This window comes from Oryctolagus cuniculus, chromosome 3, assembly GCF_964237555.1.
Source record: "Oryctolagus cuniculus chromosome 3, mOryCun1.1, whole genome shotgun sequence".
Lineage (NCBI taxonomy): Eukaryota > Metazoa > Chordata > Mammalia > Lagomorpha > Leporidae > Oryctolagus > Oryctolagus cuniculus.
The window spans coordinates 140,910,097-140,935,750 of record NC_091434.1 but is presented as its reverse complement, the minus strand read 5'-3'; the positions used below and the strand labels follow the sequence as shown (position 1 = coordinate 140,935,750).

At 44.0% G+C, this 25,654-nt stretch overlaps 1 protein-coding gene across 3 annotated transcripts in view; it reads right to left on the bottom strand.

The window, feature by feature from the left end:
- The window catches only part of RELN (reelin), a 538,293-nt gene that overhangs the window by 52,436 nt on the left and 460,203 nt on the right, over nucleotides 1-25,654 (bottom strand). For all 3 annotated transcript variants that reach the window (XM_070071183.1, XM_051849694.2, XM_051849695.2), the window contains exons 39-46: nucleotides 23,173-23,344; nucleotides 22,972-23,074; nucleotides 21,198-21,427; nucleotides 15,521-15,741; nucleotides 13,864-14,011; nucleotides 11,205-11,463; nucleotides 10,099-10,348; nucleotides 5,526-5,694 (exon numbers count right to left, since the gene is read on the bottom strand). In XM_070071183.1, the coding sequence (XP_069927284.1) occupies nucleotides 5,526-5,694; nucleotides 10,099-10,348; nucleotides 11,205-11,463; nucleotides 13,864-14,011; nucleotides 15,521-15,741; nucleotides 21,198-21,427; nucleotides 22,972-23,074; nucleotides 23,173-23,344 (1,552 nt within the window). The remainder of the gene's footprint in view (nucleotides 1-5,525; nucleotides 5,695-10,098; nucleotides 10,349-11,204; nucleotides 11,464-13,863; nucleotides 14,012-15,520; nucleotides 15,742-21,197; nucleotides 21,428-22,971; nucleotides 23,075-23,172; nucleotides 23,345-25,654) is intronic.

Sequence of the window (25,654 nt, the reverse complement as noted above, 5' to 3'; positions counted from 1 at the left end):
CTCTCTGATAAAACTTTAACAACTATGTTGACAACTGATGAAACTTTGAGAGAATTCAGAATTTTTGGTAATAGTTTTATTCTCTGTTGTAGTAGAAATGGAAACAGATTTGTTTTTTCACTGTGCCTAGAATATATTATATTCAGTATATGAAAATCAATAGTATGATGGCTTGTACCATATAAAATTATTTTTGTTGTGTTTTATAGTGCTGAAACACCAGAACAAATTGGTAAAGCAAGAGTAGACATGTTTACAGTATCAAAATGAAGCCGGAAAAGATGGATTGGGAAGAGACGTGCAGTGCTGCTACTTTGGGTTGAAAAATTTTAACAAGATGTCTACTGTGGATGCTTGCAGAAAGCCTTCTAAAAGATAGTGTCATGTTGGCAGCACCAATGGACAAAAATGAAGATTACCAGGGCAAGTTTAAAGACTCTCCTTACATAAACTTGTAACTTCCTTGAATATTTGAAGAATCCTGTAAATATTGAGCTTATTTATTTGATGTTCTTAGAATAAATTCTCTTCTTTGTTTGCCAGTCCAGTACCTAGGACTATCCTGGAAAAGTATCCTGCCTCTCTAAAGTTATTTTCTGCCCCGAGTTATAGCTTTTCTTAAGTCAACCCATCCCTCCAGTCCTTCCAGACATTGCCTTTTCTTGGGCTTTCCACCTTTCCTTGGAGCTTCTTGCACACATCGAGTAGCTTCCACGCTGTGGCTAAACTGCACCTTGCTTCCGAAGTGTTGTGGTTAATCTTTAAAGCAGGTGTTATCAGCTAGGTCACTAGGGCCAGTAGAAGGCCATGGATCATCTTCAACCTGTGACTTAAAATAGCCAAGTTACACCTGAGCTCTCCAGGGGCCGCTGCCCTCCTTTCTTTCTTGGTGGATTTTGGTTACCTGCCCCTCCAGTGACTCACTCTAGCTCTCAGGTGACACTTCAAGAACTCCTGCCACTTGAGATAGTGTTATTTTTAGATGTGGTGTTAGTAGAAAGACGAAACAGATTCAGATTAGGCGCTATGAAATCAATTTTGGTACCTTCCTATATTCCTTTCCCGCCTTTCTTGAGAACCCCTGGAATTTCTCCTTTCCTGTTTCTTCTAGGATCTGTATCCTTTAGGCAAGCAATAAAGATGCAGTAGGTATACTGTGGTTAAGCCCAGGGCCAAACAAGCTGTCTTTCCTTCCAGGGGCTGACACTGTTCCTTGAAGGTCACTGATTGTCTCCTAATTGAAAAATCCAGCAACTTAGTTGTGGTACTTTTTCCTGCACTACTCTCTGTAGCTTATGTCGCCGATGGCCAGCGCTTCTCATGTGGCTCCTGGATACCATGCCTGTCTGACTCTGTGTCTCTGACAGGACACCCTCTGTTCCTTTGCTAGCCAGCTGCACTTGTTCTGTTACTAAACTTAGGAGTCCTCTCCTTGCTTTTGAGGTGTTTCCATACAGGGAGCTGATGCAGGCTGACGGCCTTGACTGTCACCTCTACACCCATGCCTTCCGAGTTTATCTTCTTCCCCTGGGCTTGGAGTTCTGTATCCCTGTCAAGTGGATGTTTCCATTTGTACTTCCAGTCATTACATTTAATTCAGGATCATTGGACAAAATCTGCCACATTGTCTCCCTCTGGAACCAGCCGTACCTCTCCCCACTTTCTCACTCCTATCCTAGTCTTCAAACTTTAGTGTCACCTCATGCTGAGTGCAATGGAGAGGACGTTAGTGGCTGAAATGTTTCCATAAAATCTGCCTCATTGCCCTCATCTTAGCTGTAACCCAGGTCCGTGTTACTACATCTCTAGGTCTTCCTCAGAAATATCTTTGTCATTTTCTCTTATTTGAGTCTCTCTGTTTTCCCAATTTGGTTTTTTTCTTGGAAGAACATTCCCAGATCAAAATCCACCATAGTTCATTCTGAACTCCTTTGCCTTGCTGCAACACTTGCCGTAAGTCAACAACCGTTCCAACCAGCTCTTTCTACAGCTTCCGGATGTGAGCCCATTGCTTTAATCCGGAGCTCCTGCACCTCTCCCATGTTCATGTCCATGTGTCCCTCACCTGTTGATGTGCTCCCTTGATGTACAAGGTCCTTCCCATCACCCACACACTTCCTAGCCATCCTTTAAGGGCAGGGCTCAATTCTCTCATAAGATCCTCTCTCATCTGGTATTCAACACCATTTCCTATTTCTCAACTCTGAAAGCAAGGCTAGTATGAAACTAAATCAATACAGCAGGCATTACTTTTGAGTTGTTTCTTTAACATCTCACTAGGGCAAAAATTTAAGAGAGTGTACTATGGTGATCACATTCATGCATACTCCCATTAAGCTAGCCTGTGACTTAGGAAGATTTCTTAGTCTGAAGTTCAAGTCTCATAATAAACTTGTGCTCCGGTTAGCAAGTGAGATTGTGTGGTTAATTCATAAGAGTACAAATTTTTAAAATCTGTATACATCTTTGAAATGTTCCAAATACTTCTGGGAACATTTGTTTGATTTTTAAAGAAGGATCTGCATTTTTCAGATGAGAAAAGGGGAGTTTAGAGACCAAATGACTTGCCTCAGTGCTCGACAGGGCTAAAAAAAACAGAAGCTTCCACTCTTCCACAAGGCTTTTCATTCATTGTGTGTGTGTGTGTGTGTGTGTGTGTGTGTGTGTGTGTGTCAGAGTGAGAGCGAGAGCGTGTCTTCTCCCAGGAAGATAAAACTTAACCAACGTATATGGCAAGTATTAAGAGATCATGCAGCCTGTCTACCCCGGTCAGTTACGTTTCCACACCGCGATGACTGGAGTAGAAGGTGATGTGCCTGCTGTTTAGGCTCAGTGTTCCTGTCTCTGTGAGAAGCACCAGTGTCCACTTAGAACCTCAGAAACCAGGCTGTCACATTCCATACTGCCTTTCCCTCAACCTCCCAAGTCCACTTCATCATCGAGTCTTAGCCTCTCCAATTTGCTCCCGAGTTCGTGTACGGCTTTCTGAGTACACACCTGATCATGCAGCCCATTGCCACGTGGACAGGCTGCTCAGTGTTCCTGCAATAAATGCCCCAATTTAAACACAACCTGCAGTGCTCTTCAGGCTCTGACACCACCTCACACGTCACTCCACTCCTCTCCTCTCCTCCTGGGACTCAGGCATATATCCAGAAACTTAAATGCACCTGCTTCCTCTCCCTTTCGTTAACCCCTATTCATCTTTCTTTTCTTACCCGAATTATCCTCTTTTCAAGAAAGCATTCTTTGGCCTTTTTAACCACATCAAATCTCCCAATGATGTATTATTGTTCTCTAGAACTTATCACAGTTGAATTTTATAATTACTCCTGTGACTGATGATGATTTCTGGTTATAGGCCTCTCTTTACCTGAACTCGATGCTCCTTGAGGTAGGGATACATTCACTCCCTACATGGGCCTAGCACATAGCTAACTAGGTAAAACGTATTTGTTTAATGACTGACTGACTGAATGAATAATTGCTAGTGTTGACAGCTGGCCATTTTGGTTTGGTGAATGGTTTGATACCAATCTGTAGACAACCAATCTTGACTGACCCTCACCACCATGTGCCACCACTAATAGGGTCCTAGCCTAAGGGCATATGACACACGAGTAGACAAAGCTGCAATTGTCACATGATTGCAGTCATTCCTAAGGCCTGCTCAGCACACATCTTTCTGTTGTCAGTGTCACGTCTGCTGACAGCCTAGAGCCGTACACTGAAATCGTCCACTCCAGCCGGGCAGCTCACATGCAGACTGCTTTAGTACGCTTTCAGACGCTGAGGATGCAAGTTTCATGTGGAACAAGGAAACGCCATATTTGGAAATGCCGTATTTAACAAGTAATGAGATACAAGAGCAGAAACAGTACAGAGGTGCTAACCTCGCGTTTGAGACAAAGTGCACTGAGCCTAGCATGTTGTTCTAACAACCTCCGGGATACAGCAGTGCATGCTAAGAAGTGGGCCTGGCTTGGGCTCCATCTATGCACATTTCTTTGTGAATTACCCATCGGGCCTTGTGACAAGGCAGGGACACCTTTACGACCACTGCACACATGAGCTTTGAGGTAATATAACACACACGCTCCATATTTTCAATATGGTAACAGAAAGAAATGGTTGCTCATCAGGTTTTTCAAATATCATTTGCAAGGGTCAAAATTCTGGTGGGTCTGTGCAAGAGACAATTAAAAGATAGATTAAAAGATGAAGAGTAATTACTCTCGTTGAGCAAAGACCTCAAGGGCATAATGTCTAGCTGCAGTAAATCTTAGAATGCCGCTTATTTGCAAAATGCTACCCTGTAGCTGGGTAATAATTCACAGAATTCATAAAGACTTAAAAGACTGCTGCCTTAATGGAGTTTTTTTTTCTATTTTATTTATTAAGATCGTCTTAATAATTCATGTGGGGCAATACCTTTAACGAGCAACAAAATCTCACGTATCTCATTTAAACTTGGCAACTCTGCTGACAGTTAATATAGTCTAGTACCTCTGAGCCAGCAATTGTAAAGCAGCCCCTCGGCTGTTAGTAACCGAAACCACCCCATTTATGATAATCTCAAGAAAAGTTATGCCCTCCATTGAATGGTTAACTTTTGTGGTCATTTGCTAGTAGGATTTATTCGTTCTTCTTTGGTGGGGAGATGACAGAACAATAATGGGCCCAAACTCTCACTCCTGTTCCCCAAGCTGCGTGGGTAGCTTTACTTGTTTCTTTAGCAGTACCAACCGATCATCATTTTCTTGCAAGGAACAGGAGTTTCTATCAAGATCTGAAAGCTGCCCTACGATCAGTACCTCTGTCGCTAGTGAGAGTCATCTAATACCATTCTGTTGGGCAGAGCTAATTCGCTACTTGTTGAGATGCACAGATAATTCAGAGGTAATGTCTTTATCAGAATGTGCCAGGCGACTGGATGAAGCATGATCGTTTCCCACAGACCCAGCGACGGAAGCATTTGCAATTGCTTTTCACATAAGAGAATGCTCCAGGTGATTGTTCTCAAGGTATTTACTGTCCAAAATTGAATTGCAAAAGCACACACTAATTCTGATACACACTTATCTGCGATACCCATTTATATAATTTCACTCACTACTAAATTTACAACGGTCTGACTAGCAGAAAAATAGACTCTTTCTAAATCTACTTTGTAACCCCTGGGCGTTTTTGTAAGTGGTTTGTCCTTGCCATCTCTGCATTAAGTTGGAGAGCCGGGTGGTGCAGCCACTGTTTTCTTGCATAGGACATGCTTTAAAAATATTAGAGTTATAAAAAAAAAAAGTATTAGAGTTACAAGACAGAAAAGGGCCTGGATTTTGGGAAAACACAGAATCATGTCACCATAAAAACTGGTTCCCATTTAGTTATTAAGATAATCTATTTCCTACACAGCAGTGCTGGGAGCGCTTCAAAATCTCACACTTCTCATTTCAACTTGCTGTGCTAAAACCCAACATGCCAAATTGCATCACGTTGGGGTTCACTCCCCGTAGACACTTCCATACCTGGTGTAAGGAGGGAGAGGCAGAGTGATTCTGGTCCACTTGTTGAAAGTGTCCGACACCAGGACCCGCTGCAGATGGTAGCGACTGCATTCAACGTTGGTGGGCAGGCAGTCCCTCACCAGTGGGTGCCAGGACAAGCCGAGATCCGTGGAGAACTCCAACTCGATCGCTGGAATAGAAAGCATCAGGCTAGATGTGAACCCTGGTCTGCAGACCCAGGATCACAATTACCTGGCCTGTTTCTCTAGGCTTCAACTTCAACAATCACAGGCTGACTTTTGCTCTACACTTACGTACACTTACGTTTTCCAGGTTTTTTTTCCTTCTGTACATTACTGGTTATCAGTGTCACATTTGTTCGTTAAAATATCATTTGAAGGGCATCTGATCGAATGAAACAGAAAGTACCTTTTCCTGAATTACTCCTTGTAGAGAGAAACTTGCTGAGACTGGCACTGTGGCTCAGCAGGTTAAGCAGCCACCTGCAATGCTGGCATCCTTTAAAGGCGCTGGCAAGAGTCCTGGCTGCTCCACTTCTGACCCAGCTCCTTGCTAATGGCCTGGGAGAGCAGTAGACGATGGCTCAAGTGCTTGGGCCCCTGCCACCCATGTGGGAGACCCGAGTGAAGCTCCTGGCTCCCGCCTCGCCCAGCCCCAGGTGTTATACACATTTTGGTAGTGAATCAGCAGATGGAAGATCTCTCTATCTCCTGCTATTTCTGTAATTCTGCCTTTCAAATAAATAGACCTTTATTAAAAAAAAAAGGAAACTTTCTGAACACTCATGGCAAAATTTTTGCCTCATATACAGCTAGTGTATGAACAACTATATGTAAGTTACATATTCATAATTTCATAGTGGCAGAATATATTACATAAACATTACTTACATGTTATATAATTTAATACACAACAATAAGTAATGTATTATGTTAATTTGCTTCATGGTTAACAGAGAACATATTTATTATGTATTTTAATAACCAGTTTTTCAATATTTAAGAAATTGAGTAGCCTTCTCAAGAGTTGACGATTCTACAGGTATTCTGATCAGCTGATGCCAATTTCGCTCCTGGCACAGCTGAAACTTCGAAATGACGAACTCTCTTACTTGTGTATCTTGCTCTGCTGTGTAACGAATTCCCTAAGTCCCAGGAAACCAGAGAGGGAAGTATCTGGAGGTCACGGACCTCGCGCCAGTGCCAGGCAGTCAGGTTGGGGGTTTGGGGAAGGATGTTTCTCTCTTTGGCTCTTTCTGAAACAGTCCACCTACACCCACAGTCTTATATCTCTCTCTCCCTACTCACTTCTTAATGCCTTATAAACTGGCACAGCCCCTACCTCCTGTTGGGAATTGCTTTCCCTAAGGCTCTGCTTCTTGGTCTTGGCTGCACTGGAATCACCTGGGTATCCGGAAACTCCCACTGCCTGGAGCCTGCTGCTGCCCTGGCCACGGGGTCAGGAGCTGTAATGCTCCCAGGTGATTCTCCTGCACGGCCTGCTGAGACCACGTGGGCTCCAAGGCTGCCAGGCGAACACGCCGGCCGGGCTCAGTCTTCACTGCTTGCGTCCTCCCTACAGCAGTGGACGTTATCAGTTGTTCCCTGACCCTTGGACCGTTCTTTCATTCCAGGGGACATTATTCTGAGCCTCCTGTCTTAGGTCTACTCCACCTCCTTTGCTGACTAGCCCAGCTGTGGGTATTCTTCCAGGCCCCATTTCTGGCTGCCTCTGTACAAGAATACTTGCAGAGAGCTTCAACTATTACCACTGCGCCCAACTAAAAAAAATTTTTTAAAATTATTTTTCAATTTATTTGGAAGGCAAGGAGACTGAGAGGGAGAAAGGGGTACACAGATACCTAGAGAGACATCTTCCATCTCTTAGTTCACTAGCTAAATGCCTACAACACCAAGGCTTGGCCAGGCTGAAGGTAGGAGCCAGGAACTCATTCTAGGTCGCCCAAGTTGGTGGCAGGGGTCCAAAGTCTTGAGCCATCAGCTGCTGCTTCCCAGGGCGTGTATTGGGAGGAGGCTAGAATCAGGATCAGAGGTGGGACCTGAACCCAGGCACTCCAATGTCGCACATGGGTGTCCTGAGTGGTGTCTTAACTGCTGGGCCATATGCCTACCTCCAAATCTCCCAACTTCATGGCTCAAAATTGATTTGATTTGTGTTCAACAAGTGCAAGCCTGGCATTGCCCTGCATGCTGGGAGTATTGTGCTGATCAGTATAGAAAAGTGCTCCCCATGGAAGGACATGTCCACTTAGAACACCCTCCAACTAAACTAAGAAAAACTCATCATTTCCATCATCAACAAGCATCTCTTTTGAACTATTGTGTTTTGAAGAGAGAGAGAGAGAGAGAGAGAGAGAGCAAGTGAGCGAACTTCCATCCGCTGGTTTACTTCTCAAATGGATGCAACAGCCAGGGCCGGTCTAGGCCAAAGCCTGGAGCCTGGAGCTCCATTCAGGTCTCCCACGTATGTGGCAGTGGTCTAAGTACTTGGACCATCTTCCTCTGCTTCCCCAGGTGCATTAGCAGGGAGCTAGATCAGGAGTGGGGCGGTTGGGACTTGAACCAGCACCCACATGGGATACTGGCATCACAGGCGGTGGCTTAACTCACTGCACTGCATTGCCGGCCCCCAGTGCTAACACTTTTGTACCGGTTTCATGGGCTGGAACTTCTGAAGTTGTTTTAGCAATTTTACTCTTCTCTTCCCTTTAATCCTTGTGTCCAACCTGTTGGCTGGTCCTGACATCTGCTGCTTCAGGATTCTTTCTGCTGCCTTCTGTGGATTTTATCCATTCCACTCCTTGTCATGCCACACAGTGCAGAGAGGATCTCCTGACTCAGGAGAACCTGACCTAGGTTCTTCTCTGCCTACTTTGGCAGCTCCTGAGCTAACCTCCCCCAAAGACACCCCGGGCCCCCTCTGCTTTGCACTCTCTTATTTACGACCAAATTCCTGTGCCTGTCTCTGAAGACCCTTCATAACCTGTTCCCACTTTCCTCTTCCCTCTTACGGTTTGTATCAACCCCTCTCAGGAGGTTGCAGAAGCCAATGGGACAAAGCACATGAGGCATATCTGGTGCTGCTGCAGGCCCGACACATGGTATCCTTTAGGGTTCCCATGGGCTTTCTATGTTAACGAGGGAGTAAGATTCCAGGGTCTTAACGCTCTTGTCTGCTTCCAAAACCAACACTGTTCTCCTCGCCTAGGTGCAAACTCTGCCTACTCAGGCTGGGTGCATGTGGCTCCTCCTCCCAGGGCCCAAGAGGACCCCCCATCCCTGTTTCTTGGCCGATTCTGCCAGCCTGGTTTGGACTGTGCTCCCATCTCCATTAGTCCTGTAAACACACCTCCAACAGCCAAGGTCCACTAGAGACTAAGCTTCCTGTGAAATGTTCCTTAAGCCCTTGCACTGGCCAACTGTCAATCAACTATCTGTCTCCCCATGAGTTCTTAGGCTTTTCCCACCAGTACCACTCCAAAGAGCACTTAATTTGGTCATTCACTAGACACTAGCTTCTTGGGATCTCCCCTGCACTCAACTCTCACTATGGAAAAGAGTGAGAACCGTCTACTTTTCTGTCTTCTTTTTATAAGTTTCTTTCCATCAAGTACTCTTATGTCCATTGATCAGTTGTTTCCGAAGTAGAAAGAATCGTTCTGGAGTTCCTCCTAAGACATGCCCATTAAGTCTAAATTAGCGAAAATAGGAACACAAGATCTGCATTCTAAAGGACCTTGAAAGTAACCAACTTCCTCGTTCTGCAGCCCCTCCAGGGTCTAACATTGAACAAGGCCTTGGTGAATGTTCTAGAATGGATTTCTTGGAAGAGGAGTGACATGGATGGGGACAGACCAGGAGACCCCAAGAGCCGTGACCAGTTGGTAAATTCAAGTGTGGGGTCTAAATGTGCAGTGGTGTCTGATTTTATTTACCCTTAGCTGTGTGTGTAAGTGTGTGGTATATGTGTGTGTGTGTGTGCATACACATACTCAGCAAAGAGGAGATGAATCTGTCACAGTGAGCATGGCCCAGAGTGTGCTGTGGCCCATGATGGAGGAAAGCAGAAGGCAAAATGCGGACAATTACATGACACCCAGGGATAGGGAGAGCAGGAAATCACTAGACTAACCTAAAGCCCTGGGAATTCAAGTCCTAGAACACACAAGGAAATACACAACGACATTGCTTATTTCTGGTGTTCTCTATAGGACGAAAGTCCTTGGGTGGAGGAATACCACTCAAGTGTCCTCTTTAGTCCTGTACTAAAACAATCTGGATGTACAAATTATTATTATTTATCATATCATATACCTTATAAAAGACGTCCTCATGTATATGTGAGTTAGAAATGCGTTCACATTCTGATGCTTCTGAAGATAAACTCTAAAACTCATCTGACGCATTATTTTCAAGCATACGGCATGGTTTGGCCGAAATGGACTTTTGTGTGAGGTATGGATTTATCAGAGGTGCAGAGCGGTCCCACAATGGGGCAGGCATGGACGCTAGTGCGCATGTCTGCCCCCTCTGTCTGGAAGTGGGATTCTTACCGTAGCAAGAGTCTGTGACTGAGCAGGAGGCGGCAAAATCTATCTGTAGGAAAGAATCCTCATTCACAGCGATGTCCGTGGTGACCACGTAACGGGTGCTGGCTTTTTCGATGAAGACCAGGGCGTCACCGGTGGAGCCACACACAGGCATCTTGGTGCCCCCAGGGTGAAGCAGCCACTTCCTGCTATCCAGACTTGTGAAATCATCTTCCAAGACTGTATTACCGGAAATATTCCCTCCTATCAGAATCTGCAACAGACAGCACAAAAACAAAAACAAAACCCCACATTTTCAATCTGGCTGTAAGAGATGGGGAAGTGCCAGTCATTTGGGTTGATGTGTTTTTATCTGTCCGCCTGCCTAGCATGGGCACTGCACAGCGGCCTCACGGAGGGGGCTCCTGTGTATGGGGTCCCTTTGCCCATCTGGCAAGAAGCTGCAGAAAACAAATCCAAGGGCTGGCAAAAACATTCATAGGCAGTGTGGGCCCAACTGTGCCTTTGGAGATGACCCATACCCAGGCTGGGAAAGCAAAACTGTGGCTTCCATGTGATCACGTTCCATGGAAAATTTCTACCAAAGGATGGCTGTACCCTCATGCACTTCTGTTATTATTCTGTATGGGCTATGCATTTATTCACAGGCTTTTTGAATTCTACTAGAGGCACATTTTATTCTGGATGGAGATCCTTGGAACCCTCCACACGGGTGCCGGCAGGGTTTATTTGTTGTTTTCCTCAAATGTTAGGAGAGAAGATTTGGGAGCTGCTGCATGTGGCACCAGTGCCCATTTGCACAGTGTCCTTTTCAAGGCGTTACAACCTTGTGCCACGCTTTATAAAGTCCCTCCGCCCGTCTGCCAGGAACCTCCCCACGCAGGACCTATGCTTCTGTTGTGTCATTTATTTTATTTTATTTTTATAGACTTTGGCAACGGAAAGACTGGGGAAGCTAAATGTCCTATCTAATCTAGATGCGTGCCCTTGGGCAAGCCACTTGGCTGTCCATCCTGGGCTTCCTCTACTGAGCCCCGGGGGCTGGGGCTACCACATGCTTTCTCAGCGCAGAGACAAAACTCACGATAGTGGATGGTGGAGGGACTGACCTGGTCGATGACCCAGGGGCTGTAGAAGTGGCCATTTTCAGACGGCTGCCACCAGCGCAGGCGGGTGGAGGCGGAGCGCGCTTTCAGGGGCATCTCCAGGGCGATGTACCTGCCCACGTTGCTGGCGTTGCTGAACAGGAACTCCTGCAGCAGGCTCCAGGAGAGGCCGCCGTTGCGCGAGTACTGCAGAAGCACGGGCTGGCTCCTGGGGTCTGGCACGCCTTTGCCACAGCCCAGTCTCATGAAGAACTGCACAAACCTGACAGCAGGAAACTGTCACTGTAGCCCTTCGCTTCAGCGACAACCCACATTGTCAGCTAAAGACGAGAGCCCCGCGCATTCCAGGGCAATGAGTGGTTTTAATGATGGGGATGAGTCAATGAATGAACACTTGGAAGTCTCATTTTCCTTTTTTTTTTTTTTTTTTTTTTTTTTTAATGTGAAAGGGCACTAACTAAATGTAAAGTCTGAAGACAGGCTCCTCAGTGCCCATGTTTGTACCTGGCATCTCTTCCCAGTGAAAGGAAGAGAGCTGTCCGTGCACCCTTAGGCTGTTCTGTGAGCAGATGGGAGGAAGCCCATGGCTGTGTGAGTACTGGGAGTGTGCACTGTCATCCACTTAAGATAAATCTGAATCGAAAATGAATCTTGATGTGAATGGAAGGGGAGAGGGAGTGGGAAAGGGGAGGGTTGTGGGTGGGAGGGACGGTATGGGGGGGGGAAGCCATTGTAACCCATGAGTCGTACTTTGGAAATTTATATTCATTAAATAAAAGATAAAAAAAAAAAGAAAAAGATAAATCTGGATCTGAGCTCTCAGTATTTGAAATCAGAAGAACCTGGGTAGTATAGAGCAGGCCAGGGTTGGTTGGCCAAGTTAGCCAGCCCCAGGGTTGACCAGCAGTTTTCAGCTCTCGTATGTGGGTTTTGGGGAGACATATTTACATTCACCAGCTGTAGTGTCTCTCTGTGAAAGCGCTGGGGGGCATGAGGGTGGGTGGGTAGTGGTGGAGGTCGGTGCCAGCCTCTGACTGTTGCTGGGATTGGGGACGGATGATCCTGGCCCCTGCAGGCTGTGGCGGTCAGCCAGGGGCAGCTTTCCCAGCTGGCAGGGAGGTGGACGCAATGAGTAGCAAGCAGCTGGGGTGCCAATGAGAACCAGTGCTCGCATGTTAGCTTTGGCAGGCAAGCTGCTGGTGCCTGGGCTGGCCACTATGCTAGCTGGTAATGCATGGCAAATTTCACGAGTCACCCAACACACGAACCCAGCCATGTATGCGTGCATGCCAACCACGAGGAAATATATGGGGATTTTTAATGAATATAGTGTCAGCACACTACATATGAAACCATTCATTCCTCATGAGCTCCCCTCTCCCCACTGCAACACACCCCATTCATTTATCTCGTGACCCTGAAGAAATCGAGATTTGACAGGAAGCATTTTCAGGTCAATATATGCAAATCCTACACAGCAGGCTACTGCAATGAGCTAAATAATGGGGCTTTTAACATTGGATTAATGCAAACATACATGGCTAGTGTCTGGTGATATTTACGTTAATGGAACGACTGTTCAAGAGAAAAACTTTTGGCATGTTGTCTTCTTCTACTGGGGAAATATTTATAGTAATAGTGATCAATAAGCCAAGTCAGAACTTCTTACATGGGACAAACCTAATAATGTCTAAATTGGGGGACTCGGCAGCTAATGCAAATCTGAAATAAAGAGCATCAAACTGAATTATATGCATCAAAACGGTGTAAGCAAAATCTTACTTTCTATTAACTGTGATATTATTATCTCACAGATAGCACTTCATTGCTGTCTATGAACCACGATCAAATGTTTAAGCAATAAAGGAAGGATTTGGTAGGAGGAGAGGAGATGTATGTTCAACTCTATCTTAAGATACTCTGAAAACAAAAACATGATTTCTTTGTTCTCTTGCAAAAATAGGTCAGGGTCCCATTTTACACATGATAAACTGTGTTTTTCATGTTTCTTGTTAAATTTTTGGCTCATCAAATGATTAAGGCATACACATCCTGACGGCACATAATCCGCTGAGCCAGTTTAAAACATTTGTTTCGGAGGGACTGTGCTCGATTTAGAAAATGACTTTCTAGGATGTGTGAGTCAACCACAAGAGTGTTGCTTAGCAAGTCCAGAGCCTCACTTCAAATGTTCTTCACTAACATTGCTAATGAAGATAAAATTAATTGTCAATCATTTGAGGAGGCACTGTGTTTGAACTAAGCATTCTACTAAGCATAGTGCAATGACTATAAATCATTTCTACGCAGTGCAAGGCCTATTGAAAAATGCGGTGCAGAAGTTTGACAGAGAAGATGCAATATCATTTTCGTGGCATTAAGATAAGTTAAACATTGCTTTTTCCCAGGGTTAGTCTTATAAAATGCCAGATACTAACTTGTCTGTTCAGCTATGTTTTTCACGGTTGATGTGGTTATTGAGCGAATCTCTCCATTTGCGAGTGGGAATTATGTAAACTGTGTGTTCACGGAGGCTCTGGGCAGCAGGAAGTGCAGCACTTCTGAAGCGAGACCTCATCCTGAGAGCGCCCTGCCTCTCTGATGTATGTCGTACCACCGTGCGTTCCGATGCGGCTTCTCAACATCATTTAAGAACGATTACCTGGCATGTGATAGATCCAGGTCCCGGGTCATCAACATGCGCAGGCCGTCTTCGTTGAAAAAGAGGTTGTTTCCACTGGAGAGGATCCCACACTTCCGGGACGGCTTTCCACCACTCAGTAACAGGAACCTATCAGACTCCAGCTGACCTGAAGAAAGTGGAAAATGGCATTGACCTACGACCCCAAGTGGAGTTGCACGTTTTTAAATGGAACCAGAGAAAGGCATTATGCAATTTTTACACATATCATTAAATATTAAAATATTTCATTTTAAAAAAATATTAAAGCCACATATTTTGGGAGAAGAGGCCTCGTCGGCACTTGAGCTTGTTGGGATGGGTTCTCCTTGGCTGTATGATTTAAGGATCTACACGACAGGAGGAAGAAGTCTTTCCTTGAGTACCTAAGGTCTAGCCAGTTGGTCCCTCCATTCTCCTCTTCCACAGTGAAAATGTAGACCCTGGTCATAGAGTGCTGCTGGTATCAAAAGTCCAGGAGCGTGTGTGGCTTCCCAGCCTCCCCCCAGGGTCTCTCTTCCTTTCGAACACAAGGATAGTAACAGGCAGGCATAGTACAGTATATTTGGGAATACAATTTTAGCAGGAGAAATCTCTGTGTAATTGAATATTTCCTATTAAGCAATGTTTTCAAAACAAGTATCAGTCTGTTCAGATACTCAGATTTGGTTTATACATTAGGTAAGATACACAACATAAAATTTACCATTTTACCCATTTTAAAGCCAACAATTCAGTGGTGTGTACTACAACAATAGTGTTGTGCAGCCAGAACTTTCCAGAACTTTTTTTTGTCATCCCCAAGCAAACTCCTTAATCAGTCATTCCCAATATCCCCTCCCCTAGACTCTGGCAATTACTAATCTGCTTCCTATCTCTATCTCTATCTCTATGAATTTGCCTATCTTAGATATTTCATATAAATGGGATCACATGATATGTAACTTGACATGTCTGGCTTCTCTCACTGGATATAATGTCAAGGTTCAGCCACGTTGTAGCATGTATCTGCATTTCACTCCTTGTTACACTGAACAGTGCTCTACTGTACGGTTATACTTAGACTCAGCTTTAAAATGTACAGTGAAACTATGAATACAATAATTGTTTAGAAAATTTGTGAAAAACAAAGAGAAATCTTTTAATCCCACTCTCCTAATACAGCTATTATAGATAAGATTTTTTTTCTTATGAGGATGTTTTTCCATAGCTTGATCAGAGTGCATAGTAATTTAAATGCTTTTTTTCTAATTGTTTCATCGCATGCTTTTTTCTATTCTGTTAACATTACTTTTGCACATAATGAGGCTGTATTCTCAGTGGAGGACTAACATACAGGAAGTGATAAGACAGTGTTCAGTGAATTGGCAGAAAAGCAATGACAGGAACTTAGATTTCTTGAAACTTGTTTTCTCCTTCCAAGAATATAAAACCCTCTACAGATATTTTCTAAAATTATCATTAATCAGATATTAAATGTGGTAGGAAAAGTGGTGAAAACAGTCTTAGAGCTGAAGATCTTGTTTTATCTTACTGACGGCTGTTTCCAAAATGGAATCCCATAAAATTCAGAACTAAATGAACTCTGGGATGTTCAACTTGCAATGGTAAACTACACAGAATTTCCAAGAAAAATTACCTTCAAAATCATCCTTGAGAAAATCAGGATTTTTGGTGCTTATCTTGCAGGTTGGACCGGAGTAACCAGGATCACAAATACACTTGGTTCCATTGATACAGCTCCCATGGCCATTACACATTTCTTCACATTGGGGGCCAATGTAGACATTATCAATGGCCCACGTCACTGGCTGAGAGCCAGCAGGATAAAATCCCTGGTACCATCTGAAACGCACAGATCTGGAAAAGAGGTGCAAGTCAACGGAACAATGTACCTTCAGAGTAAACGTACAGGATCAGTGAACACTGGGTACTTACAACCTGTGTGTCACACTCAAGAAGCAGAACACGTGATTTTCCATTTCAGAACCAAACTCCATTCCTCAAAAGCGAGAATTCTCCCAGTGTATTTCCTGCTTCCTGTAAGAACGTCCTAATCCCATAACTATGTCAAAATTCCACCTTTTTTGGTACCCGACTTCCTTGGTGAGGATTCCTCTATTCCCACTTAGCCATGCTCTGTATAACTAGTCCTGTCTTTTTATTCATTGAGGTAAAATTCATGTAACACAAAATTAACCACCAACCATTTATTGGTTCCATTCAGTGGCATTTAGCCAATGTACAACTGTCACCTCTTTCTAGTTCTGAAACATTTTCACTGCCCCAAAAGGAAGCCTTTTACCCACTGAGTGGTCACTGCCCATTTCCCCGGCAACCACGGATCTGCTTTGCTATTCTGGATATTTCAAATCAATGGAAGCATACAATATGTACCCTTTTGTGCTTGGCTTTATTCACGTTGCATGATACTCCCAAGGGAAGTTCACGTTGTAGCAAGTATCAGAATTTCATGCCTTTCTTTTCACCGAGTAACATTCCACTGTCTGAAAATGCCAACTTTATTCACCCGCTCACCAGCTGATGGATCTTTGGTGGGCTCCTCCTTTTGGCTCTTGTAAATATAGCTGCCCTGAACATTTGGGTCCAGGATTTGCTTGAATGCCTCTCTTCAATTTTTTTTTTTTTGGGTAGAATGATGTGGAAATTGCTGTAGTAAATGCTTAATCTTTGAATTTCTTCCTCTCTCTCCCATAACATTGATAGTCTTTCCATTAATACAATTGGCATTATTTTAAAATCTGCCTAGTTTCTCTATTGGCCGGGAGCTTGAAGAGGCCAGTTCCATGTCTCCTTCCTTTTTGTGCCTTTTCATGGTACCCAGCGAAGTGTTTCACGCACAGTAAGTGAGCAGCCAACGTCTGCTGTGTGTGATTTGTTGCAAAAGGTCTTATGACTCAAACTTTTTTTTTTAGAATTTTGTTCTATTAGAAACAGAGCCTGCAAAGATTATTTTTAAGAGCAAAAGTGACAAAATGAGATTGATTTTTAAGTTAGATGTCTCATAATTATTATTTCTTAACTTCTTTTTATACGAAAGTCTACTTTCCTTTTGATTTCTTTATTTTTTAAAGATTTATTTTATTTATTTGAAAGACAGAGTTACAGAGAGAGAGAGAGAGAGAGAGAGAGAGAGAGAGAGGTATTCCATCCGCTGGTTCACTCCCCAGATGGCCGTAATGGCTGGAGCTGCATTGATCTGAAGCCAGGAGCCAGGAGCTTCTTCTGGGTCTCCCACGTGGGTGCAGGGGCCCAAGGACTTGGGCCATCTTCTACTGCTTTCCCAGGCCACAGCAGAGAGCTGGATTGGAAGAGGAGCAGCCGGGACTAGAACTGGTGCCCATATGGGATGCCGGTGCTTCAGGCCAGGGCTTTAACCCACTGCACCACAGCACTGGCCCCTCCTTTTGATTTCTAAATGAGTCATTCTATCACATTATTGATGACAAGTTAGCACCTTGGAAACTATCCATATACTAAGGTAGCAGTCCAGAAAGAGCTTAATGCATTTGATCACATATCAGACTCGGTTCAAAGAAGATGGACTCATTTTTCAGGGAGCAGGACATCGAGATGCACAGGCACTTATTTTTGTGTCTGGTGAATCTTTCCATTTTTCAACCCCAGCAGCTAAATTCTGAATGGGTTTTTATTTGAGAAACGGAACTGACAAGACCCTAGGGTTGGGACTGGGTGGTGGGAGGGTTACATGTGTTTTAGTTCTGAAGTTTAGTAGATCATAAAACACAGGGGTCAGCTTCCCATGTACAATTTGAACCCTAATTTCCTTGTTAATACCAAGACTCCAACTATATGAAGCTGCCCCGAAAATGCCAGTTCATAATTAAATTTTATTTTCCAATACTTGTCAGAATTTAGCTTTGGCAAGAAGCACTTCTTACCTTTTGAACTTTGAGACTGCTGAGCTGAGGGAGATGGCTGGAGTTTGCCTTTGAACAAAAGCCTACATGGGTTTTTTTGAACTTCTTCTTTATTCAAATGTTCTGAATACAAATGAGCCACCTTGGTTGGATATTTATAATGGTTCACCTGCCTTGACACAGAAACTGCGAGCACTATGACAAATGGGCCGAAGGGTCCAGTTTTGCTGTGGCTCTCCTCTGCTGACATCCTGGTTTGACAATCTCTCACTGCCACCCTGCTTAGCGAATGTTAGCATCTGTGCTCCCAGGCCAGCGGTATTCAAAAGGATCTGTTTTTAAAACATAAACTTAAAATTTCAAGCACACAACGCTGCTTTCAATAAACAGGAGTCTTGGTGGACTCATTATGAAACTGCAGAAAGCAAAAACAATTAGGAAGTTTTAAAGACAAAAAGACTCTAGACCAAACAGGACACAGAGGTGACATGAATAAAATTAGATGGAAGCTTCATACTTAGGTTTGGCATGTAAATTGCCCACACAAGGAGGCAAGAGGGGGCCATTTGGGCACCTGGATGCATTTATGACACTGTTTTGGTATCCAGGGTACAGTCCGTGCATAGAAGAGGGTGATTTAAATATGGATTTTATATATTTTTTTTAGCTGCTAGCACTTGTGCCATGATTATGTACCACGTTGAATACAAACCAAGGAATGGTTCACTGAGTTGGAGAAAATTTAACTTTTGCCTTCCAGCAATTCATGCCTGTGTGGGCTTTAAGAAGGGTGCTAATTCTTTTCTTGAAACAAGGACAGGACAGCACCAGGAAGGCAAATTCTTCTCTTTACAGAAAGGCTTGAGGGCAGTTTGAAAGGTGGGTTTATACCATTCTGAGAGTGGGCATGCCTCCTTTAACACTTTAACTTTTTTTTTTTTCCACAGAAATAAACATGGCATGGAATACAACTAAAACACATGGCAGCCTAGGTTCTGTGCAGGGCTATAGGGCTCTGTTAGATATTTAAGTGGCTTTTTACTAGTGGGTGAACATGTGGCTGTCTGCATTTCCCTTATTCAATTTCCTACATTATTTTGATATGCCCTGTGTGGAAGCCCCACACAGTGCACATCACCAGTGCTGGGGGAGGCGGCCGCTGTGGCACCACAGCACTCTCCTGGCCTGCACATCTGTCCTCAGCTCCTCTGATTGATTGGCAAATGCTTGTGACTTTGTTTCATTCTCCTTGAGATCACATCTTTTCCACGTGGCAACTTTGTTAAAGCCAAGTCTCAGTTGGCAATACTGAGAGCATGACCCAGAGCTCCTCTTTAGGGTGGTTTTTGCACTGAATCTAATTCACAGTTGGGCAACCAGAGGAAATTAAAGACCAATAAATAGAACACCTGGCACATCTCAGAAGTCCCGTGGTGGAGCTGGTGGCATCCTCTGGCCACAGGTGCTCGTCGTTGTTGGTTCGGGTTGCTGTTATAGCAAACAACATAAACTGGGGGGCCCACAAGCAACAGAAAACCATTTCCTACAGTCCTGGAGGCTGGAAAGTCCAAGTTCAAGAATGCAGCATTTTCCAAGTCTGGGGAGGGTGTGCTCTGTGAGTCACAAATGAGCCTTCTAGCTGTGCCCACACATAGTGAGAGAGACAAAGCCAATCTCCGGCACCTTTTTTATGCCTAATTCCATTCCTGAAGGCTTCAGCTCCCACAGGTCCCACCTCCTGATGCCATCACCTTGGAGGTTACAGACATCAGCTGTGAATTTGAGGAGCTGATAGTGTGCTGGAGTGATCAGCCACTCATGCCCTTCCCCACCTCCCACCTCCGCCCTGACCCTGCCTACCGGTCTGATATTTGGGCAGCTACTCTTCTATTGCAACCCCTGGATTCTTGCAAGGCCAGAGCTGACTGGGTCAGACTCAATTTTTCTTTTCTGGAAATCTTGGAATTAGGAGTACCAAAAGGCAGGAGCTGTGGTTTGCTCAGGGAAGTTAATGTTAGCATGGTAAAGAAGCCATGACTCTGCCTGCTGAAGTCTTCATGCTTTCTAAGCATGGTCCACTGGATTCCCCAGTCTCTTTCCAGTAAGTTCTATCACCTTTTATATAAGCCTTTCTATATTCCTTGCAGCCGTATGATCTTAATAGAACTGATTTTGGGTAAGGAGTGTTTTTGGACCTCTTTCCCCCAACTTCCCGATTCTTCTGTAGATAAGCTGCACCCACCCTACTGTAGCTTTCTGGTTGTCCTGGCTCTCTCTGGTGTCATCAGCTCTCTCCCTTCCTATGAGCTCCAGAGAGTCCTCACCTCCTCTGCCTATCATTTGTAAGGAACCTTGAGGACATGTGGCTCCGCAATGCTTAAAACGAGCTGGATCTTCTACGAGAATGATGTCCTGATGTAACAGTAGGGGTGGTGAATGACACAGTTAACACCACAAAATGTTAAGGTCCTTAGCAATCAAATTTTGAAACTTATGCTAATGAGGAGGAGGAGACAACAGCCTTATGTTTAGTGAGAATGCAGACTCTTGAAAATTCCCTTTCACTCTTCTTTGGAAAAGACCCAGGTGTTTTTAGTTTTGCTTGGAGACCCATGATTTCTAATTATGCTTAGTTTCACATCAGGACTAGAAGTCTACTTCCATCTTGAAAGTATGATATTACTACTTTCTTCTTCTTCTTTTTTTTTTTTTTTGACACACTCTGAAAGAATAAATTCTTTATTCCGAGAAAAAAGACAGAAACTCTGAGGCAGGCTGCTTTTTTGACTTCCATTCTTTGTTCACTGATATTATTAGCTTCATGTTTTGAACTCTTACTTTTCATTTCATTTCTATTAGGGCTGAAGTCCTTTATCTCCAAGTAGCTTTGCAACAGAAGAGTCAACTATACGGAACCAGAATGCTGAGAGAGGTTGAAAAAGTAGAAGTGCCTGGGGGGAAAAAGTGCTAACACTTTTTTTTTTTTTTTTTTTTTTTGAGACACCAGGAATCTTCTGCGGGCTTCCTTCCTCCATATATTACCTCTCCCTGCAGAAGACGGGGAAGGAGGTACTTGAAAGTCATACAATTCGAATTGTATTTATATTGTGAGGTGGGGGCTGGCAGGCAGGGGGAGGCTCAGAGCATCAAGGGCACACCGTGGGGAAGTGAACCACGCCAGGGGGTGCAGTCCACAGCATGCGCTTAAAACCTTTACCTGCAAACTCTAATAGTTGGGTCAGCCCAAGGCTCTAGGCCTTAAATATCCATTGCCCTGCTTCAAGTGAGACAGGAGGAAGAAATGGAAGGTGGACATGTCCCCGTGACAAAGTGGCAGGTCAACGAGGAGTTTGGGGACAAACTGTGACAGGAGAAACATGCACAGCGCCACGCACACACATAGCAGGCCCTCACCCGCACAGGTGCAGCTTCCCGAAGTGCACGACCTCCCTCCTCCAGCCCTGGGTGGTGCCTGCGTAGTAGGTGCTGCTTGGGTGGTGCTCAGTGGAGCATAAGGAGCTGACGTGGCTGCTGCTGTGGTAGCAGAGGGGGAGCAGCAGGTGCCAGGTTGCCCCAAAGTCCCTTGAGAATTCCAGTCTGACGGGATCAGCAGATGAGCTATCGGTTGAGCATCCCACATTGATCTTGGAGAAGAAGGAAAAATGATGCAAATTACCCCAGAGCAACAAGCCTTGAAATGATTCACCACTTCATTATTTTCCAGAGAGTCCATTTTCCCGGGAACTGTCTTGTTGAAATATTTAACACTGTAAGATTCTGTTTTGCCTAACTGAGCAATATCACATATTACCTCTAAATTATAATTTTTCATAAAGAACCTCAACGGGCATCATGAAAAATTTATTTCTCTCATTTTATATAAAAAAAGAAAAACCAGGAAGTAGGTAAGGCAGAGGCTGGGACAATTCCAAATGCCGGATACAATGATTTTCCTAAATATTTTCCATCTGCAGTTGGTTGAATCCACAGATGTGGGACCCATGATTCAGAGGACTCTGTGTGTGTGTGTGTGTGTGTGTGTGTGTGTGTGTGACCTGATTCCCTGACCTTCTGATGAGTAAGCTATTAACATCTGAGAAACTTCCATAGGCACTTGTTTCTACTTGAATTTTTTGCTAGTAGAATTCCTAAAAGGGCCAAATGTGCTACCTTTTATTAGCATTTAAGGGATAAATAAAATTGGAAAATATAATGCAAAGTTTAAAACAGATAAGAGTAATTCCTCCTCTTGGGACTCATTTGGTCTGCGCCTTCTGAGATTATAGGACACAAATCGAATTTAGAGGACGCAGACAGTCTAAAAAACAGATGATCAAAATCATGCTGATGCAATTAGGTACTCTTTATCTTGTATTGATCTTTAAGCTTTAATAGACACATAAAATTACACATACTTATGGAGTACCATGTGATATTTTGGTGCATGTATACATTTTGTACTGTCCAGTCAGGGTAAATATATCAATCTCCTTCCACGTGCTATTTTCAGTAAGTCAGCTGATAGGCTAGTACAGACTGAAGTGGAGAAGCGAGTATGTTCTAAACATTTGGAATTGTCCCAGCCTCTGCCTTACCTACTTCCTGGTTTTTCTTTTTTTTATATAAAATGAGAGAAAATGAAGTTACTATACCTGAACACCTTTGGTTCCACCGATTAGATTATCTAAGTTTTTAAAATATGTCAGGGCTTTTATGTTAATTATTGATTTGCTCTCTTGACAAATATAAAGAATGCATCAATATTAATAAAATACACAGAGCAAATACCTTTGCAATTATGAAAACCACGTTATATTGTTTTATCTATGAAATTCATGTCATCATGATACATGTGCTGGCATAGTACTGACTAGTGACCTGTGATGATAACAGTACCAGAACAGTATGATCCTTTTCATTTTTATGCTTCAAATACTCAATTTCAACAATTCTCCACTGTAGTAGGTGGGGAAACTAGGCCACAAATAAAGGACAGAAACTCAGACATAAACCTTCATAGGACAATCAGTTCTGCTAATAAAAGTGAATTATGATGCCCAAATCTCTCACGGACTTGCACAGAAATGGGAAGTTACAATGCATTAAATTCTCTGAGAGTTTCCTCCTCTTTCCTAGATGTTGTTCGAGATAAAATTCACAGCACTTCTAATGGAACAGGGTCAAGTACCTCAAACTGGATGATGGTGTTCTCATTCACACTGAGGTCGCGGGTGGTAATGGAGTGCTCACCGACCTCATTCGAAACAAACACCATGGCCGAATCTTCCTCTCTGTTATACAAGAAAGCAACAAGGAATCCGCTTAGGCAAAAATGCATCACAATACATAGAGCATAGTTTTATTTTTAGCTCCTCCATCAGACACTTACGGGGCTCCCTTTGCAGAATATGGGCAATAAAGACCAATGTTACCACCAGGATAGAAAAACCAGTTGTCTTCTCTGGGCCCGAAGTCAAAGGTGTCGAGAAGCATCACTGGGTTGTTCAAGTTGTTCCCATCGATAATGAAGTCGTCCACAATCCAGATTTCCTCTTTTTTACCTATGACGTTGTAGGACAGGGCAAGGTTTTCCAATGATGAAAATCAGATGGATGGTTTTTGCATATTGGAAATGAGGACAGAAGGAACTGGATAACAGCAGTGTGTTCTACACAGACAAACAACTCAGATGATGCGACGGACAACTTACAGAGATGAAAGTGCAGGAAAAACTGCCCTCGCTACCTGTGTAGCCGACACAGCATGGGATTGCCTTGCTAATTTCAGGAAGGGGTGACAGTGTGGGGAAGTGTTCTGTCCTTCCTACCAGAGCAGTGCCATGGACCCTTCACCAGCCAGAATGGGCTGACTAGGGCTGACTCATGCTGTTGTGGCTTAGGGGGCATTTGTCGGATGTCTGATGTGTGAGGATGGGCAGTCAGGGGGCACTGAACTGGGGGATGCTAGCTAGTCTGCTGGAGGAGTCACTCATGACAGCTTAGCACCCTGCTTCAGTCAGGCTGAAGGGCGACCTTGGAGATGACAATATGGCCCTAATTCATAACAAGGCTTAGCTGTTTTGTGTATGTACGCTAGAAGAAAAATATGCCAAGACATGCAGTACTTTATTTTTCCCTTATTGTTTTTTTATTTATTTATTTATTTATTTTTATTTTTGACAGGCAGAGTGGACAGTGAGAGAGAGAGAGACAGAGAGAAAGGTCTTCCTTTGCCGTTGGTTCACCCTCCAATGGCCGCCACGGCCAGTGCACTGTGGCTGGCGAACTGTGCTGATCCGAAGGCAGGAGCCAGGTGCTTCTCCTGGTCTCCCATGGGGTGCAGGGCCCAAGCACTTGGGCCATCCTCCACTGCACTCCCTGGCCACAGCAGAGAGCTGGCCTGGAAGAGGGGCAACTGGGACAGAATCCGGCACCCCGACCGGGACTAGAACCCGGTGTGCCGGCGCCGCAAGGCGGAGGATTAGCCTAGTGAGCTGTGGCACCGGCCCCTTATTGGTTTTCAAACCAATAATGCCTTTTTGATGAAAAGTACCATCCTTTTGTACTTATTTTTATTGGTAAGAAAATACAGGTTATGTGAAATTTCTGTAATAAAGGCCAACACGTAATTTCAAGTCATAAAAAAACCAGATTCCCTGAGGTTGCTTCTTCACTCAATCCTGCTTACAGCACAATTCTCACAAAACATAAGGCAGGATCTTAAATAGGATCCTGTAGATATAACCTGATACATCAACTGCAATCACATGTGTTTATCTCTTTCTAATCCAATCACTGCTTTAATTCTAGTTGCTGTCTTTCCTTTTCTTATATTGGAAGTTGTAGATGGAAACAAAGAAGAAAAAATCAGATGAGCATTGCAAGTACAAATTGAAGACAACAATGCCCAGTGTTGTGGAACTGGCTGTTTCCTTTTCTGCATTTTTATTTGATGATCATACTATATATTATATATGTATGTAAATACCTCAAATACAATAACGTTTTTATTTTATTTTGTACTTACTAGTAAGGGAACCATAGGCTAAATTTCAGAGATGGAAGTACACTATTTTTGAAGATTTATTTTTTATTTATTTTAAAAGGCAGAGTTACAGAGAGAGAGAGAGGGAGACACAGAGAGAGGTCTTCCACCTACTGGGTCACTCCCCAGATGGCCACAATGGCCAGGGCTTGGGCCAGGGTGAAGCCAGGAGCAAAGGGATTCTTCCAGGTCTCCCATGTGGGTTCAGAGTCCCAAATACTTAGGCTATCTTCTGCTGCTTTCCCAGGCACGTTAGCAGGGAGCTGGATAGGAAGTGGACAGATGGGTCTGGAACCGGTGCTCATATGGGATGCCAGCATCGCAGGCAGAAGCTTCACCAGCTACACCTCAGCACTGGCCCAGAAGTATACTTCCCTTATGATGACTCTGCCAAGAGCCCTGCTTTGTGTGATCTCTGTGCTTACTGGGGTGAGTCACTGAATGACTTGGTAAAGTCTGGCCCTTTATCATCAGCAGTTAATGGAAATACAGTAAAACATTACAAACTTGTAGAATAACTTTCTGTAACTACCTGAAAATGCTATTAAGTTACCCACTCCTGTAAGGTATCACTGAAGCTAGTGTGTATGGTAAGAATCTTTTCTCCAAGGCATTGTCTGCTTGGTCTACATCCCTGTCACTTTACCATAGCACTTTGATATCATGCTGTCCGATCTCACAACACACTGCCACACTCAGAAGAACTGCGAATTCCTAAGTGAATTCAACAGAAATGCAGTGACACCTGAAGATGGCCTTACGGTAGGGCTGGATTATTTTTTAAAAACTTCAGCTTTGAGGGCTGGTGCAGTGGTTAAGATGCCACC